General features: G+C 41.9%; 1 protein-coding gene across 1 annotated transcript; it reads left to right on the forward strand.

Moving 5' to 3' along the window:
• Positions 1 to 7,049: 7,049 nt before the first annotated feature.
• LOC143140767 (MARCKS-related protein 1-B-like) lies at positions 7,050 to 9,781 on the forward strand. The gene is made up of 2 exons (XM_076301858.1): positions 7,050 to 7,329; positions 8,423 to 9,781. Exons 1-2 carry the CDS (start codon positions 7,243 to 7,245, stop codon positions 8,984 to 8,986), a joined length of 651 nt encoding a protein of 216 aa, XP_076157973.1. The 5' UTR covers positions 7,050 to 7,242; the 3' UTR covers positions 8,987 to 9,781.
• The last annotated feature ends 10,065 nt before the right edge of the window (positions 9,782 to 19,846 follow it).

The raw sequence follows: 19,846 nt of genomic DNA on the forward strand, positions 1-19,846 counted from the left end.
TCTGTGTGTGTGTTTTGTGTTTATCTGTCATTCTGTTTTTTACCCCCCACAAAGAGCTGGTCTGAGCTGTAACACACCCTATTGTGAAGTTAAGTAACATTATGGAGCTAATGAATTAAATGATGTCTGTATGCACATGTGGGTGTGTGTGTGTGTGTGTGTGTGTGTGTGTGTGTGGAGGGTAGGGTAGGGGAGAGGTGTGTGTGTGTTGAAGGCGCATGGTTCAGTAGGACAGAGTAGACCCACTGGCAGTACAGCTGCAGCATTAGTGGGTTAGTGTGCCATCATCCCATTCATCAGTATGCCTGCTATTCTCTCTCTCTCTCTCTCTCATTTGGGCTCTTGCTCTGCACTCAAATCTGCCCAGCCGCGCTACAGTGCCCAGTCACAAAGTGAGAGTGCTCCAGAAGAGGGCTGTTGGTGTCAGTGGCTCAAGGGCTAGGAGTCACTCTCAACAGAGAAACATTGACATGGTTATACACTGAGTTGAGGGGGAAGATCAACTGCAGACTGAGAGTTTAATTGTGTGTGTGTGTGTGTGTGTGTGTGTGTGTTTGTCCCATTTCATGTTAGTCATACTGGTGTAAATGAGACCCAGACAGTGCATAGTGTCTTTTCCTCCTCAGCCCCCCTCCCAACACACACACACTCACACAAACAGACAGAATACAAAGATCCCTAGCTTCAGGACATACAGAAATACACTACAAGCATTTCCCTGCAAAATCTCATCACAAGCACACACTTATGTACAGACACACACACACATACATACACACACACACACACACACACACACACACACACGCACACATGCACATGCATTGTAATAAGGGAAGAGCGGATGGTCAGAGTGAAATAGTCATGAGTAAGCATTAATCCCTTCTGACATATAAGCGTGCCACTGACCTTATTACTATGACAACAGATGTAAACAGTGTGTGTGTGCGCGCGTGTGTCTGTGTAGGGGGGAGGGGTGCAATTATAATAATACTCACAGGGTGACACATAAACATTCACACTCACACACACACACACACACTGTAGCAAGTAGTGTTTTTTTCTTCTTGATATAAATGTATCCAGGTTGGCATGTCATGGACTGAGGCTGTAGCTCCATCTGTGTTCTCTGCACCACTAACCTGCATCCAGCTTCCTCTCACTCCTGTGTGCTCTAAACCTTTACCACACACAGAATAACACTGCCTCTAAAAAAAAAAAACCTGTGCCCATTGCTCTCAAATACAGTGCAAACTCACAAATATGTTTTGCCAGGTGACTGTATTAGCCATGGTGTTATTACATGGCTTGTTGTATAATCCATTGTCTGTGTTTTAAGAGGTTAAACTAATTGGAATGCTGTTGCATAATGGAAACGCTGACTGCCACGAACGGCTCCTGGTGATTATAACAATAGCGAGGGATTATAATCCCCCCCAAAAAAAACGCAGTGCTAATCTCTAGATCTGAATCCCCAGCAGACACCCGTCAACCAGCCAATCTGTGTCCCCTCCGAGCTTTTCTTTCTCTCTCTTTCTCTCTCTCCCTCTCTGGGCGAGATGGGTTATAGGTGATGCAGAAGCACATGATCCCAGTGTAAAACCGTGCCTCTTTTAGTCATGGACGTGGTTCCCAAAAATGGATCTTGCTTCCTCATTGTCATGGGTGACTGTTTGTGCGTGTGTGTGCGTGTGTGTGTGTGTGTGTGTGTGTGTGTGTGTGTGTGTGTGTGTGTGTGTGTGTGTGTGTGCCCGCGCGTGCACACTCTCGAGCGTAGAGGACGGCTGCTCAGCCCACGCTGCACAGCAAAAATAGACGCTTCTCCTTTCATCCTTTCATGGATGGCAGCGCATTCAGCACTTCTTCTCTCATTTTCCCTTTCTCCTTCTCTCTTTCTCTATCTTTCTCTTTCCTGAAACCATTGAGTTGTCAAGAGGCACGGGAAGAGGAATAGGTGTGTGTGTGTGTGTGTGTGAGAGAGAGAGAGACAGAAAGTGAGAGAAATAGATAGATAGACCGAAGTACAACAGAGTAAAAGCCTGAAAAGACCAAAAAAATAAATAGATAGATGGGAAAAAAAGAAAGAGAAAGAGGCCTAAAGGAAAAAACGGGGTGCTGGTCAGATCAGACTGCCAAATCCATTCACTCCGCTGTCCATCAAAATGGCTCAGACAAGCGCCGGCCACTCTGAACGTTATCTGCCTACCTCACCTGTGGTCACATTGTTTTCAACGTATCAATCTGCTGCCTGGAGCTGCCTACAGACCCCCCACCTTTTCATCCAATCTCTCACTCTTTCTTTCTCTCTTTCTGTCAGTCTTTCCGATGGGGTTGTTGCTCTAACATGGCCGCCATCTATGTAGTGGGCCAACCGTACTGGTATACAGTGACCACGGGAGTCGAAAGAGATAGAGAGAGAAAGAGAGAGAGCAAGAGGAGGATGAGAAGAGGTGAAAGGAGAGAGGTGTGTGCGAGAAACACACAGAGACACATCTGTTCTCAATACCCGCCACCGCCGCTGCTCAGAGCAGTTGGCCTAATTTAATTCACAAAATCTCGTCGCTGCGTGGTAAACAAACCATTTTTCTCATTTAGAGATTGCTGGGGAGACAAAGACATGCACACATGGAGGAGCGTTTGGCGAGATGGCCGCATGAGGAGGGTCATTAGCACGGGTTTGTTAGCGGACGGTGGGATGACCGTGAGGTGGTGGACGGATGGATGGCGGTTGGACAGGGTCACCATCCCCCACCATCATAGTGTGTGTGCGTGTGTGTGGTGAGTGCATCAGGTTCAGAACTAGCCAGTGCGAGTCCAAAGTTTGAACAGAAAAGAGATTTTGAAGTGCAAGCCCATAAAAAGTAACAAAAAATAAACTTTCACTTTCATGTTGAAATGTCATTGAAATCAAATGCTATTGAACTACTACTACTACTACAGTTGTTGGGTTTTTTTGGATTCCCCTCTCTGTTTCTGGGACTTCCCCTGATTTTAGCCAGATAAATCTGCTTGTGTTGAAAGAACCACACAAAACACTATCTCTCTCTCTCTCTCTCTCTCTCTCTCTCTCTCTCTCTCTCTCTCTCTCTCTCTCTCTCTCTCTCTCTCTCTCTCTCTCTCTCTCTCTCTCTCTCTCACACACACACACACACACACACACACACACACACACACACACACACACACATAAACAAACACATTCACACAGGCCAAGTAACACACATCTAACAAACAGTAGCTGAACGGAGAGTGCGAAAGTGAAACGCCTGAGCTAATGATTACCTTAAATGACCTCATACATATATAATACCGGTCTGACAATCCAGAATATGGAAACCCCCTGCCTGCTCTTTCTGTTCAATCAGAAACTGCCACCCTTTCATCACAGCGGTGTTTCAGGTACATTCCAGCTCCTCCACCACCCTGCCATGAAGACCATGTGATCTTATCCAAAGACATAGCTTTATAGAGGTTGGTGAAGTGAAACTAACTGGAAGCAGAGGGCATCAGAGATAAACAGACAGTACTTCCCAGTCACCACTAGAATTTCAGGGACATCCTTGGCTGCCAGGCTGGCTTTTACAGGAAAAACAGAGAGCCACACAGGTGATGTTCTGCTTAATCGGCTCTGGACAAGAAAAGCACAATGTTTGAAGCCAAACTAAATATTAGTGTACATTTTGAATCAAATTACAGATGTCAGTGTAAACAGACACGGATTATGTGCATGATTGTCCTTGGTGAGGAGCAGCTGTGCAAAAATCACCTTGTGAGGGAGAAGCTGCCTATTCGAGCCTTCAGCCAGAATAGCTAAATATGTGCTTCAGCAGGGTATCATGGTGGTCTTGGGCCTACAGGTCCGTCTATATCACAGTGTTACTCAGCCATCCTCCCTCACAGTATCTTATGTTGATGTTTTCAGTGGCACGTCAAGGCCTACATGCAAAACGTGAGGACGATCAAAGAATAGAGAATGCCCCTTGACCTTGTGACCTCAACCTTTAGCCGCAGCCCAAGCTAAAACTCAAAGCTAAAGTCAAGATTATTTTTCTTGCTTGTCCACCCCAACTTGGACATCTGTCTTGTGGAAGGCACCGCCATATGCTCCTTTTGTCTCAGACACACGTCTCAGGATCTTAGCACTTTTTATTGATCGATGACCACCAGAGATTAGAGGAAGGGGGAGCTCATGTTGCTGACCCCATCCGCTGAAGACAAAAGACTGATAAAAAAAAACCTTGGGACAAAAAAATTGAAGCTTTAAGAAGATAAGTGACACAAAAAAGTCTCAGTTCTTTCTGTGTACTAAGAGATCGTACTAAGTCAATAGGAGGAGCCAGTAAGAGCTTAATACAAACAATTGAAATTTCTTGGAAAGCTATGAATTCATTGATGTATGCAATCTCTCTCTCTCTTTCTCTCTCTCTATCCCTCTGTTACTCACTCACTCACTCATCTCCCTCCCTCCCCCTCCGTGCACCCCGACTTGTGATGCTCATCAGTTGGCTTTCTGAAAGGAGAACAATAGGGCCTTTTGAGGATAGAAATCTCAGTCAGTGTTCAGGCATGAAATCCGGGCAAGCTAACAAAAAGAGCCATTGACTCCGCAAAGGGTTGAAAAAAAGGGAGTGATAAGATGCCCCACGTCGAGCGTCGCTGAAATCAGTCCACAGCCTCAAGGCCAGAGATCGAGAGAGACAGAGGGAGGGAGGGATAGAGAAAAGTGAAAGAGTAGAAAACATAAGCCTGACCATTTTCATATACTTACTGTTTTCAAAACTACCCAGAGAACTGTATCGATGTTGCTATCTCTCTCTCTCACATCATGCTTGATACATCGTAACATTGTCAAAAAAAACGGATTGCACGCTGTGCAAAAAAAAAAACCGGATCTCACGGTCCATAATGAGTTTATGAAAAGGTTTCAGTTCTTATCAAGGGTTTATGGGAATGTGCTCTCTTGAGAATTCCATTTACTCAGCAATATGCTGTGCATATTTGACCTGAATCCCATTGGCCTAGATTGATAATTTCAATTAATGTATATGGGAATGGGGATTTCGAACTTGTAAAGAAAGGACAGGAAGTTCATGATTAAGTCGCAATAATAAACTAACGGACGACCACTGGTCACTTAAAGGGTTTACGTTCATGAACTGTCTCTATGGTGTCTTGACCTAAGGTTACTGGGCTGACCCCTTAATTCACTTCTGAAAGACGTTTGTTGATCGGCTTCAGAGGGTCCACATGGCAGATGTGAGCATATTTGTTTATGTCATGCCACCTGGCATATGACGTCTCTGCTGGAGAATCAAAGGTCAGGTATTCGGTCTTTGAGGCCTGAGGGTGGGGGGGGGGGGTTGGACACCCATCTCCTCCTCCCCGACCACTACCACAGCATTCTTCCTGCTGGGTCCCAACCAGTCTGGAGGTAAACTGCTGTTTGATAGCCGGCCTATTTACAGTCCCATCAGCGGGCCATCAGCACAACTCATTAGCATTTCCAGCTAACAAAAGAAATCACTCGACGTTAGGTTGGCCTTTAATGCCAATAACTGTTGTGCACGTGGTGGTGGGTGACAGTGTGTGTGTGTGTGTGTGGGGGGGGGGGGGGTGGTTAAAACTTAAAAACTTAAAAGAGACACAACATGGATCGTTGGCCAAGGCCGTCCAAACACGTATGAAATGACCACACCTCCAGTGTGTGGCACGTCCTGGACGTCTAACAGCTCCACAGCTAGCTGCTCTCTACAAAGAAGATATTTCACACACACACACACACACACACACACACACACACACACACACTGGCTTTTAGAAAAGAGAGCGAAATTATGAAACCAATCAAAACCAAACGACAAAGCAGAAAAAAGGCATTGATGCCCCACAACAGACCCTTGTCCCATCCACCAGTCCCCAAAGGGAGAAAAAGAAGAAGCACCTTGTGTTCAATAGAGGAGGTTATTCATGGCATTCTCCTTCTGATGCTAAAAGGAGCAGTTAAAGCCTCATAACCCTTACACACACTCTCCAAGAGGTTGGAGTTGTTCTGAAATAGAACCCTGACACAAATGAGGTGAACATTTCTATGTGAGTGCTTGCGTGCTTGGCATTCCTCTGCTGACAGTGGATACTTTATGTCATTCTACAAGGCCACAGTAGGGTGGGATGATTTATGAGTGTAGAGTGTAGAAAAACCAGCACTATTTCCATTTAAAGCAGCTGTAACACCATTTGGCGCAGTTCAAGACCCCCCAATGTACGGGCGTATTGTAATGATTTAAATTATTTTTGGTATAGGACATAATGTGTTGTGAGGCTATTTTAATCTGAAAAGGCAAAATGGTAAAATATGTGGCAACTCTCTTAAATGAAAAGGTCAAGAGAGCTAAAAGTAAAAAGGGATAGAGATAAAACCCAGAATCAACAGGTTCGGAGGCATACAACTTCCAACATCAACATTAGCAGCATACTTTTAATGTATAATTGATACTCACTCACTCATATATATATATATATATATATAGAGAGAGATACTTTGATTACAGTCCTTGATGAAACTCTGTACACTTTAGTCTTGGACCTGGTAGTTACATTACGAGGATGGAGTAGATCGCCTATATTAAATGGCTGATAAGTGATTAGGCTAGCATATCTCTAGGATCAGTGGAGGTTACTCCATGTATTGTAGGCTACATTGACCATCTATAGCTATCTTTCGTTTTATTGCTGCTTAGCAGTTTCCAAAAACACGACGAATTCGACTTCCATTCATAACATCTAGCAGTTAAATTATACCTCATCATTTTTAATTTAACAACGTCGGTATGGAGAGTGATCGGCATTCCAAATGATGATGATGTTAAAAATGGCATAGGCCTCTTTGCCATTAGAGGGTGGGAACTGGAGGGGGGGTGAGGGGTCTAAAATTGGGCGGAGAAACTAGTTCGTTTTCTCAGATTGGTTAAACTTGTAGGGACACGCCCATAGGTGGTGCATTTGGTTATCTTGAAGCGCTGTTCAACTGGTACTGGTAGTAGTAGGTTCCTTCTCACGATAGGAACGGTCTGGGGATAACGAGGTCTGGAGAAGTCTGAATTTTTTTCCCCCATTCTTAAGGAATAAAGAGAAATTCCTTTAAGCGTTGGATGAACAACACCCTCCTTGGGCTGGATTTATTTTTCAACTCTCCGATTTAGATTCTTTTCATTTCCTTTACATAAAAATAACAAATTCATCGCTATGGGATCCCAGGCATCAAAGGGAGGAGTGGCTGTTGAGGGGAAAGCCGCCGCTGCTGACCCGGCTGCCGTCAAGACAAACGGACAGGTAGGCACTGGCTCCTCGGTTATCACCACGCTGTTATGGCGACACACCCACATCGACACAGACCGAGCTCCGCTCTCAGTATCTGCTTTGTTGTAATTGTAAATAGGAAAACTAAACACGAACCCTGGTTATTTTACTGCTTAAGGCTGTAAAAGGCTATATTGTTACTTACAGATAAGAGTCAATCCGGCTTGCGCGCTTCTGTGATTTGGAGAGGTTGGAGACTCGAGGGATGCGCGTGTCCAAAAGTAGAGAGCTGTCCATCAAAACCCAGTTGATAGTGTGGAATATGTAGAAATGTGAAAATGTCGCGGACATAGGCCTATATGATTAACAGTTTTTGGTTGACTGGCTGGTTAAATGGACTCGATTGGCAGCGAAGTGCAAGACAAGATGGAGAATGCCTAAATTAGACCGTTTCTATTGCTTTATTTTTTCTATTTTAGAACTGTTCAGGCAATTTTGATTGGGGTTGACTATAGTTCCAAAATTTGTATCGATGAAATAATTAGAATTGTCCATGTTTTTCATGTGACAGTACGGCTCTAGAGCGAGCGACATCGTTGGCAGACGCATGAGCTGGCGAGTCTAGACGGGGGACTAGTATGCATGTCTACATGCAGTGGTTGGATATATCAAAGATATATTCAATTAAAAAGTTGTCAAATCTCAGATATTTAAGTTGCATTTAGTTGTTAAATGTGTTTGACGGTGTGTTAACTCGTTGTAAACGACTTTATTGTCGACGACAACGTTTGGGAATCATAATGGAATTCGTAACGATGCACAGATCGATTCCAGCCTTTTGTCTCAAGACTGCTGTCTCGGCCGCTTGCACACACGCAGCATGTCTGCGTTGTTAGGTCGCCCCCCCACGATTACACGAGGTACTGCAAGGCGTCACCTAAAATCCATTCATTATGCACGATGCATCAACGATATGTTGGTCGACGACCTCGGTGGCATAAAATCATTTGAGTTCGGCTTATTTTGCCCAGAGGCTGCACATTGCTTATATTTAATAATTTATTTCGGTGAAAAGCACCATTCTGAGAAATAAACGCTATATTCAATTCTCTTTGTGTCTCTCCAGGAGAATGGTCATGTCAAGACCAATGGTGATGTTTCTGCCAAAGCTGAGGGCGACGCTGCCGCCACCACCAACGGCTCAGCCGAAGCCGCCAAAGAAGAGGGTGCCAGCGATGCCATCGAACCCGCTCCGGCTGCCGAGGGTGAGGCCGCCAAGCCTGAGGGCGAGGCCACCAAAGAGACCCCCAAGAAGAAGAAGAAGAAGTTCTCCCTGAAGAACTCCTTCAAGTTCAAGGGCATCTCCCTGAAGAAGAACAAGAAGGAGAAGGAGGTGAAGGAGGAGGCGGTCGCCACCGTGGAGGAGAAGGCCGAAGAGACCGCCCCAGCTGCGGACGGCGCCGCGGACGCTGCCCCTGCCGCCGAGGAGAAGAAGGAGGAGGCCGCCAAAGCCGAGGAAGCTGCCCCTGCGGCCGAAGCTCCCAAGGCGGAGGAGACCCCTGCCAAGGTTGAGGAGGCCCCAGCCCCCCAGAAGGAAGAGGCTGCTGCTGCTGCCGCCGCCCCTGCTGAGCCCACAAAACCAACAGAGGAGACCAGCTCAACACCCGCACCATCCGAACAGAAAGAGTGATTGTACTTCACAAGGACCGCGAACTGTTTTTCAAAAAAAAAAAATACAAATATATATATATATTTATATATATGTGTATATGTATACATATGTATATATACATGGATATATGTATATGTATATATACACATGTATGTGAAAAAAAGACTCCTTGTGCCACTTTCTTTAAGAATAATAACAACAGACAAAACTAGACTCACTAGTTCACTTCCCTGATTATGGCTCAATGATCTGGAACTCAGCTGCATCCACACAGATGGGACTCAGTGTCAGAAGGGGGTTGAACACGTGTGTAAGAGTTGGAGTCGAAGGCTGTGCATCTCCCAAACACTCGCAGATGCTAAAGATGTTTGTTCAACAGGAAGGCGAGAGGTGCCCAACACCTCATTAAGTGACTGTTTAGAGAAAAAAAAAATGGAGATTGAGAAAAAGATGACAAAAGACTTGCCAACTTTCTACATTCCTATATTTTAACCCAAATTTAAGTATTTTGTGGTGTATAGAGAACCATTTTAAATATTCAGAAGGCTTTGTCTTGTTTGTTTAAAAAAAATCGCAATTTAATTTTCATCTTGGCTAAACAGAAAAAAAGAAACACATTTGAGCTTGCTATGTTCACATTTGAAGTTTTAAAAGAAGCAGAGTTGTTATGTGTTAAATGTGAGCCTTGATCTGCTTTTTTGTCTCTGTAAATACATTTGACCGATTTTGTTCTTTATTTTGCTAATGTTTAAAGATGTTACTGGTTTTATTGTAAAGTTGATAATGGTAAATAAATGTTGGTTACCTACTTAAGTTGGTTTCCTGTACTTCTATGGGTGAGGGAATGGATCTTTACATAAATGAACACAGATCATTTCATAATGACAGCCAAATCATTTAGGCCAAGTCATGTATTAAACAACAACAACAAATTTTGCTCACACAAATATACATAGGTTTATTTCACTCAGTTTCACAACATAGCATGATCCAAATAAGATTACAATCTAATCATAGAAACATGACAACCTAGACAGAGCATAAATATAGTACATCATCATGACATTACTCATAAACATGATGCACACCTACGTTGTTGAGCACCTAAAGTATAAACAAAAAAATGACACACTATCCTACAAATATGGCATCTGTGCGGTCATGCTATTATAGTTGTTTGTTTTTCTGTGGCCTACAATGAGGTGTCCACAAGTGTGTGGTGGTGTCGGCTACCATCAGCATCACATCCTGAATAACTGTGGTCTGGAAGCAACATCCACATAGTTCACATCAGCATGAGTGTTATTTTGATGTTTTCTTCATATTCTACACGTGGATGTGCATTTTTCTTAGTAATGACTCACATACTTCGTAACACCTGTAATTTTTAAAAATGTGATCATCATGCTAGACTATTCATTGACATTCTCTGCTGTTATGTCCAATGAAATTGGTCACTTGCAATTACATAACCTTAGCAAAGGCAACTGCATACATGCATCTGTCTCATGATGGGTTAAACTGACTGAGCATGAAATATTTTTGACCTTCAGCATGCAACAATACAGTTAAAAGATTGTTGCAAAAATTATCGTCAATTCCTTTTTGAAAGTCTTTAAATGGCTGAGGAGTGCTATTAGCCTATATGTAATAAAATTGTACTAAGCTGTTTATAAGCATACGCTTAGTAATAAGCAGGATGAACCACATAAAAAACTTAAACACTTTGCACAGAATTATTAAAAATGGGTATTAGGCGCCATCATGTGGTAGATTTAATTTGTTGCATGAGGCAGACACAATAGACCACATTAGAGGCCAAATTTCTTTAGGAGTCAATTTTTCTGAATAGTTCAGCATGCAGTTATTTAATTACGGGTGTTATAGTTCAAAGGGAGATGAAGCAGTGTCCATTAATATCTAATTGCTGATATGGAATATACCCTGCTGCTTGGTGTATTTGTTTGGCCACCAGCAGTAAGATGCCATTCATTTTTTTTTTGGGTTGTATTTTGTGTCAAACTCATGATGAATCTAATGAACTCATCAAATGATGATGTTTTGCACAGAGGTTTTCTGAGAGATAATTAAAACCATTCACATATGACAGTATTGTTATATGCGTTCCCTCTCTGGAATCCCTTTCGATGACTTCCAAATGTAAAAAGCATTTGTTGATGATATATACCGGCTACATATTGAGGAGGGCTGTCTATTTAAGAAGTGAAAGGCGGAATACAGATACTGTTTAATTGAGAGAATGGTGAGCACACAGACACGCACACAGACACACACGTGCGCACACGCACGTACGCACACACACACACACACACACACACACACACACACACACACACACACACACACACACACTAACACAAGAAGAGAGAGAGAGAGATCTAACTAAAGAGGAGCTGTTAGTTTCTACCAGACATGTGGACTCGAGTCACATGACTTAGACTCGAGTCATGATTTTAATGACTTCAGACTCGACTTGATAAAATTCGGCATGATTTGCAACTCGACTTGGACTTGAATACTATTCACTCGAGACTTGACTCGGACTTTGCCTCTTTAACTTGTAATGACTTGACAGGTCTCGAGTCAAAAAATGAATTTCCTGATCGTGGACCAGTCACCCCAGAGATGCTTTCACCTCGCAACGAAAAAAACAAAATATACATAGTGGACACAAACAGGCAGAGCACAGTGATCAGTGCTGCTGTTACCACTACGCATCACGCACTGTGTGTAGGGCACCAAGAGACAGAGGAAGGACCAATAATAAATAAATAGTAGCTTTACTGCAAACTGCTTTGCATTTTTGTTAAAGAACGTTTACAATGTCAAAATGTATCAACAGCATGTTACATAAGGATGATCCAACTTGAACGTATGCTAGCGGCCTACTCCATTTAATTGAGAACGCGTCTCAGCGCGCACGAAAGGGAGAGAAACGTAGGCTGCAAATGGAAAAGAATATGAAGAGTTGACTTTGCTTTTGTGTAATGGAACTGGTGAGTCTTGAAGTCTTCAATAATTCGTTTACATGAAGCACATGATATTATGCCGATTGAAACGCATTCCACGTAGCTAGGTGGCTACCAGGCTCATAATTCACTTTTAATTGCAAACAGAAATGTCTAGCAAGCATCATGTCATTACATGCTTTTATTTCCAAAGGAATGAAAGCTGTTTGTGACAACTTAATATCATGCGTATCGTTGTTAATATTGTGCTATACATGTGGCATAAACAATGTTAGAGTTTGGGGACTAGCCATAGCTATATTTGAATGGAGCTGGTAAAAAAACATCATTAGGAGAACGTGTGGACGGTGGCACACAATGGGCTTAAAGTGACAGTGCACCTTTTACAAATGAGTTAAACAGCATCACATGTATAGTATTTAAGAAATTAATACTTTAAAACAAAATTACTTTGTCATTATTATCCTTTAAATAAATAGAAGTGTTTTACTTTTACCTTTGTGGTTACTCAGTAATTTTGTGATTTATTTAAACTCATAATAAAATATTTAACTGCAGCAATTTACTAATGTAGCCTATGTGACGATTCTTCTCGTCACCATTTATTGACCTTGGCTTCCCTTATGAGTCGCCACTGGCAGACAGCCTAATAAATTGTTTGCAGGCAAATCTGTGGCCTAACATAGTGAAATGCCATCAGTCAAATTAGTAGTCATCCTTACAGTGGACACCGCAATTTGAAAAAACAATATATATTTGCTGCTATGAGTGTCTTGTAGCTATCCGTTTCGTACAGATTACACAGGTATGCGCATGCATATGTCGTTAAAGATTTCAAGACAGAATCATTGAACATATTTTAATCTGTATTTATAAAAAAAAATACTGTAGATTAGATTGATGTGTTAAAATTATGATCGATAGTCTAATAATGGCATTATTAAGTGAAGAGTACCTGATGACTTGTTCAGGACTTGAAAAAGATTGGGACTTGGACTTGGACTCAACTTGGCTTTGAGGTGACTTGGACTTGGACTCGACTTGCCCTTCTCTGTCTTTACTTGGGACTTGACTTGGACTTGACTGCTAAGACTTGGGACTTACTTGTGACTTGCCAAACAGTGACTTGGTCCCACCTCTGGTTTCTACAATTCTGAACACACAGAAAGTCCTTACTATATGTTATCAGCATAACAAATTAAACAGATTCAGGAAGAAAGTGCCACACCATCTTGTAGAGTGAGGCAACTTTGTTACTTTTTAGTGGCACTGCCTTTAAATGGTGCGACTGAAAATCAACCTTTCATGCTTCACACCACACTCTGTAGGCATTTCGGGCCATTCCTCCAGGCAGAGCTGGTGCAACTGAACTGGGTTTTTGGGGCCTCCTGCTTGAAGCCACTTTTTTCAGTTCAGACAACAAATTTGCCATTAAGGGTCAAGGACACAACTTTGTGATGACCACTCTAAAACTTTAGGTTTGTTTCTTTGTTGTTTCTTGTTGTCCATTAACCATGTTTTTACCACTTGGGCCTAAAATATATTGCAGACATTTTTGATAACTTCTGTAGAGTGGCAGCTATTGTAATCATCATGACTTTTACACCTGGCAGGCATCTGGTATAGTGAACAGTACTGAGAAGCTAAACCAAGGCTGGTTAGGTCACAATCTGGTCTTGTTTAAATATGTTTAAATAGTATAGGCTACAGGATAACAGAGAAACAAAGAAATTGCTAAATAGGCATCAAAGCTATTCAACACAATCTATTGTCAAATCTATGGTAGCACTTTAGTTTAGGGAACACATTTTAGCCATTAATACATCACTAATATGTGTATGTATTAGTGCTCAACAAGGTCTGTATTAAGCATCATTGCACAATCATTATCGTCTTTATTGAACACTATCTTATTATGACCGCCGCGCAGCGAAGCGAAGGTTTAGTCAGAATTTTTTTTTTTTTTTTTTTTTTTTTTTTCGCATGCCCTTACTCTTACACTTAAAGACCGGGGTACACGAAACTTGGTGGGCATGTAACCCCACATGGATAGCATGGAACCATCGTTTTTTTCTGTGAATATCTCGAAAACCGTAGGGTTTAGGAGGACCATTTTTTTTTGTATGTTGATCGATCTCAAGGGGCCATGTCAACCCATTCCATAGCCACTCATTTCATGTATAGCGCCACCTAGTTAAACACAAAAAAGTAAAAATGAGGTGTTGTAATTGAAGGTATCTGTGACCTAACATAGTCAAAACTGCACGAAATTGGAAGTGTAGGATCATTATGACACCCTCTGTATGCACGCCAAATTTTGTGGAATTCCGTTCATGGGGGGCCACACAATAAATTAATTTATGTTACTATACACCAACTGGCCTGTAGGTGGCCGGAGACAGTTTTCTGTGAATATCTCGAGAACCGTAGGGCCTAGGAGGTCCACCTTTTTTATGTATGTTGGTCTTAAGGGGGCATGTCAACCCATCCCATTACCACTTATTTCATCTATAGCGCCACCTAGTTAAAAATTAAAAAGCAAAAAATTAGGTGTTTTCATCACAATATCTCTGGCTGACAAGGTCAAAACTGCACAAAATTAAAAGTGTAGGATCATTATGACACCCTCAGAATGCATGCCAAGTTTTGTGTACTTTCGTTCATGGGGGGCCTTACAATAAAATAATGTATGTGTACATTTAGTGACGTACACCAACAAGGATTCCAGGGACACTGAAAGACCGGGGTACACAAAACTTGGTGGGCATGTAACCCCACATGGATAGCATGGAACCGTCATTTTTCGTTTTGATCTGTAGCCCCCCCCGCTGGACTGGACCCCCCGAAAGGAGGGTAGGGCAGACACAGTTCTCTGTGAATATCTTGAGAACCATAGGGACTAGGATGACTATTTTTTTCCATATGTTTGCCTCCAGGTGTCATGTTAACCCATTTCATGTGCACACATGTGCACAAACAGAAACACACACACACACATACATTCACAGTAATCATACGTATGACACATACTCACACAGTAGACATATGTACGCTTGCATGCACAGGCACATACACAGGCACACACACAAGCACGCGCGCACACACACACGCACGCACGCACGCACGCACGCACGCACGCACGCACGCACGCACGCACACACACACACACACACACACACACACACACACACACACACACACACACACACATAACATAAACATGTACATCTATCTATCTATAAAACAAGAAGCGTTTGTGTGTGTGTGTGTGTGTGTGTGTGTGTCTGTGGCACGCATATCTCGCTGACCGTTTGTCAGACTGACCTAAGATTTCGTATGTGGCTCGCGCGTGGCACAAAGGTGTGCACTCTCGATTTTGAAGATTTTTGAATGCATATTTCAAAATATGCTTATTTACGTAGGACGTTTATCGCTGCACTGCACTGTTTCCAAGGGGACCAGTTTCAGGGGAGCTCCACCCTATGGATCGTGTACTGACAGTAGCTAGGTCCAGAGAACGGGCTCTGCTAGGTCTCACTTTGATGATAGTCAGTCGCAATTTAAACAGATTACTCGGGAACCGCTTGTGGGTTAAGATGCAAGATGATTATCATGTCTGACCTCAACAATAAAGACTCCCTGTATGCAGTTTGCTTGTATAAAATGATTACTTGCAACAACACGCCAACAAACACGGGTATGTAGTGACCACTCGAATAGCCCAGGCTACTTTGGACTTTCAAGAGACATTGACTAAAACGACAATTCCGACTGCAAGGTCCCAAATTGAAACGAGCGATAGGCTAATGCCACATAGCTAACGTTAGACAAGTTGCAGACTGAGCGACGGCACTTATCACGTCATTAAACACGGGTATGTAGTGATCACTCAAAATAAAAGTATGTGCAAGCTTCGAATAGCATTAGGAAGTTATTCAGTAAGCTATACACATTTAGCCTTAACTCAAAACAAAAACAAAATGATGTCATTCTGATCTGTAGAAATGTCACATGCAGCCATGCCTAAATTTATTAGAGGCCACATTAATTATAGGCTAATATATTATAATATTCAGTATTCATTATTGAATGCTTAGCTGGAATGATGTTTCCCTATCATCCTATTTTTAAAGCAGGCATACATGTGGGCATGTAATTGAGCTAAGGGTTTTCTTCAGGAATGACATGTTTGAACGGGCACTGCACTAGTGCACACAATTCAAGAATTTCTCAGAATTATGAACAGGCAAGATGGAGGTGGGGTTGTATAAAATGAATTTTACATGTGAAATCTATGAACTAATCATGTTTTGGTACTTGTTGTCTAGAAGATATCAGTGAGAATTGAGTGTGGATAATGCAATTTAGTGAGACAGCTAGAATCATACAGGCCTTTCAGCGTGATTTATTTTTGTGGAAAAAATGTGCTGGACTGGGCGGCGGTCATATTTTGTACCGCTCTGCGGTACATCTAGTTATGTGACTTATAGTGCCAACTTGTTAAGACAATGTATTAGAAGGCTATACAGTTTCTATTTTCATCAACACTATCACCATGAAAAAGCCCAGGAGTAGCAGTGCAAGCAAGCTCTTTTGTGACTCAGGGCTAAGCACTTTACAGGCTCTCTTGAGGAACATAATGTTTAAGTACATGTCCCGACTTGATGAGTCTCAAAACTGTATTATAATGATGCTCAAAAGCACCAAGGTGCAGCTCGGTCAGATATCAATCATATGTGTGGAAACATTGGTATGGGTGCCTGTTAAGACTCTCATGAATCAGAGTATGTTTGAATGTGTTCATGTATCTATTTCTTTTTTTATGTTGTATGTCTTGCTGCTGGGTCTAGAGCCTGTAATAAGTCTATAATATCCAGATCAAACCCAACAAGTGACCTATTAAGGATTTACCAGAATGAGTCACCTATTATGTAAGAATAAGACATTCCTAACCTAATAAGTGTATAATGATGCTGTATAATGGAGACATCATCAAGAACATGTGACAGACTCACACACAAACACCAAACACAAAAGTCCTGCAACACACATGCACCTTCATACATAATCCAACTCTCATACACACGCAGTTTGATGGAACATCAGCTTGAAGTCATCAATACAAATAGAGGGCGCAGGTGATAGACTGAATAGTATGCAAAAATCCACAAACTATATATTTATTTTGTTTTCAAACTAGTGCAAAGAATGATAGAAATTGTTCTAAATACACATTTAAGTCACATATTTCCTAAACTGTATTTTGCTACATACTGTGTATGTTCAAATTACATCTTTACAGGGCCTTTTCTCAGTCTTTTTCTCTTATTAGAAGCCACTGCAGTTGTACATACACACACCAATGTCCCAGTTTCATTCTTATTCTGAAGGTTTTGGCAGAGGGGTATGTTCATATATAATTCATAACCTGTTTCATGGTGATATCCATTTCATGTTTACCCTATTTGCCTGAAAAAAAATCAGGTTTCAGCAAGAGAATGAAACAGCTGCTCATTTAGGGAGGTTATCATGTATTATTATGACCGCCGCGCAGCGAAGCGGCGGTCATATAGGTTTAGTCAGAATTTTTTTTTATTATTTATTTATTTATTTATTCTTTTTCGCATACCCAAATTTCCGTCAATGATTCCCGGGACACTGAAAGACCGGGGTACACGAAACTTGGTGGGCATGTAACCCCACATGGATAGCATGGAACCATCGTTTTTTGTTTTGATCTGTAGCCCCCCCGCTGGACTGGACCCCCCGAAAGGAGGGTAGGGCAGACACAGTTTTCTGTGAACATCTCGAGAACCGTAGGGTTTAGGAGGACCATTTTTTTTTGTATGTTGATCTCAAGGGGCCATGTCAACCCATTACATAACCACTCATTTCATGTATAGCGCCACCTAGTTAAACACAAAAAAGTAAAAATTAGGTGTTGTAATCGCAGGTATCTGTGACCTAACATAGTCAAAACTGCACGAAATTGGACGTGTAGGATCATTATGACACCCTCTGTATGCACACCAAGTTTTGTGGAATTCCGTTCATGGGGGGCCACACAATAAATTCATTTATGTTACTATACACCAACTGGCCTGTAGGTGGCCGGAGACAGTTTTCTGTGAATATCTCGAGAACCGTAGGGCCTAGGAGGTCCACCTTTTTTATGTATGTTGGTCTTAAGGGGGCATGTCAACCCATCCCATTACCACTTATTTCATGTATAGCGCCACCTAGTTAAAAATTAAAAAGCAAAAAATCAGGTGTTTTCATCACAATATCTCTGGCTGACAAGGTCAAAACTGCACGAAAATAAAAGTGTAGGATCATTATGACACCCTCCGAATGCATGCCAAGTTTTGTGTACTTTCGTTCATGAGGGGCCTTACAATAAAATAATTTATGTGTACATTTAGTGACGTACACCAACAGGGATTCCCGGGACACTGAAAGACCGGGGTACACAAAACTTGGTGGGCATGTAACCCCACATGGATAGCATGGAACCGTCGTTTTTCGTTTTGATCTGTAGCCCCCCCGCTGGACTGGACCCCCCGAAAGGAGGGTAGGGCAGAAACAGTTCTCTGTGAATATCTTGAGAACTGTAGGGCCTAGGATGACCATTTTTTTCCGTATGTTTGCCTCCAGGGGTCATGTTAACCCATTTCATGTGCACACATGTGCACAAACAGATACACACACACACACACATACATTCACAGTAATCATACGTATGACACATACTCACACAGTAGACATGTACGCTTGCATGCACAGGCACATACGCAGGCACACACACAAGCACGCACACACACACACACACACACACACAGACACACACACACATACACACACACCCACACACATAACATAAACATGTACATGCACACAATTCAAGAATTTCTCAGAATTATGAACAGGCAAGATGGAGGTGGGGTTGTATAAAATGAATTTTACATGTGAAATCTATGCACTAATCATGTTTTGGTACTTGTTGTCTAGCAGATACCAGTGAGAATTGAGTGTGGATAATGCAATTTAGTGAGACAGTTAGAATCATATAGGCCTTTCAGCGTGATTTATTTTTGTGGAAAAAATGTGCTGGACTGGGCGGCGGTCATATTTTGTACCGCTCTGCGGTACATATAGTTTTACTTCGGTTGGTCTAACAAATGAAATGGCACCACTGGTTTGCCACCTTGAGTTACCAACATCTGGTCTGGCTCATGGACTAAGAGTAAAATGGCATTCTATTATTTTATTAGATATTTATATATTTTTGTAGTGATTTTGTATTCTTTGTAGTGTGGTTTATATATTTCTTATTTTCATCATTGATTGATTTAGTGTCTTATGCAGAAAAGCACATTGAATGACCATTATCTATGATAATTTGCTATAGGCTATTAATGTGAACTTGAATGACCTTCCTCTTTGGGTATAGGCCTAGACTATGGCTTTTTAATGATACAGCACTCTCTTCAGTGGACACTGACAGTAACAGTTAGGCTACAACAACTACCAGTACCTTGATTGTTCAGTTCACATAAACAATAAAGAAATTAATCTCTGGGTCTCACCTATACTTCCTCAATGATGTGGTGGTGTTTAGCCTATATTTGTAAGATGAACATGGTAGGCCTACCTTAATGGAAATGTTTGCATACTGCTCCCAAGGAGAAATACAAAAGCTTCTAAGACTGTGGAAATAGTGCATGTTAACTTTTGAACCCCAGGGATGTAATGGAGGCTAAACACAAGTAAACGCAGTTTGTACTTCTGAAATTTCAAAAATAGAGTTTATCCACCTCTCAAAAGAGTTTATTCACCAATTGCAACTTTTAATATTCAAAAATCACACTATAAGGCTATTATCCACATT

The sequence above is a fragment of the Alosa pseudoharengus genome, unplaced genomic scaffold (genome assembly GCF_046254945.1).
Source record: "Alosa pseudoharengus isolate Yale_2024_CS ecotype anadromous, Long Island Sound unplaced genomic scaffold, YU_APseudo_1.1 YU_APseudo_1.1_scf_23, whole genome shotgun sequence".
NCBI lineage: Eukaryota > Metazoa > Chordata > Actinopteri > Clupeiformes > Clupeidae > Alosa > Alosa pseudoharengus.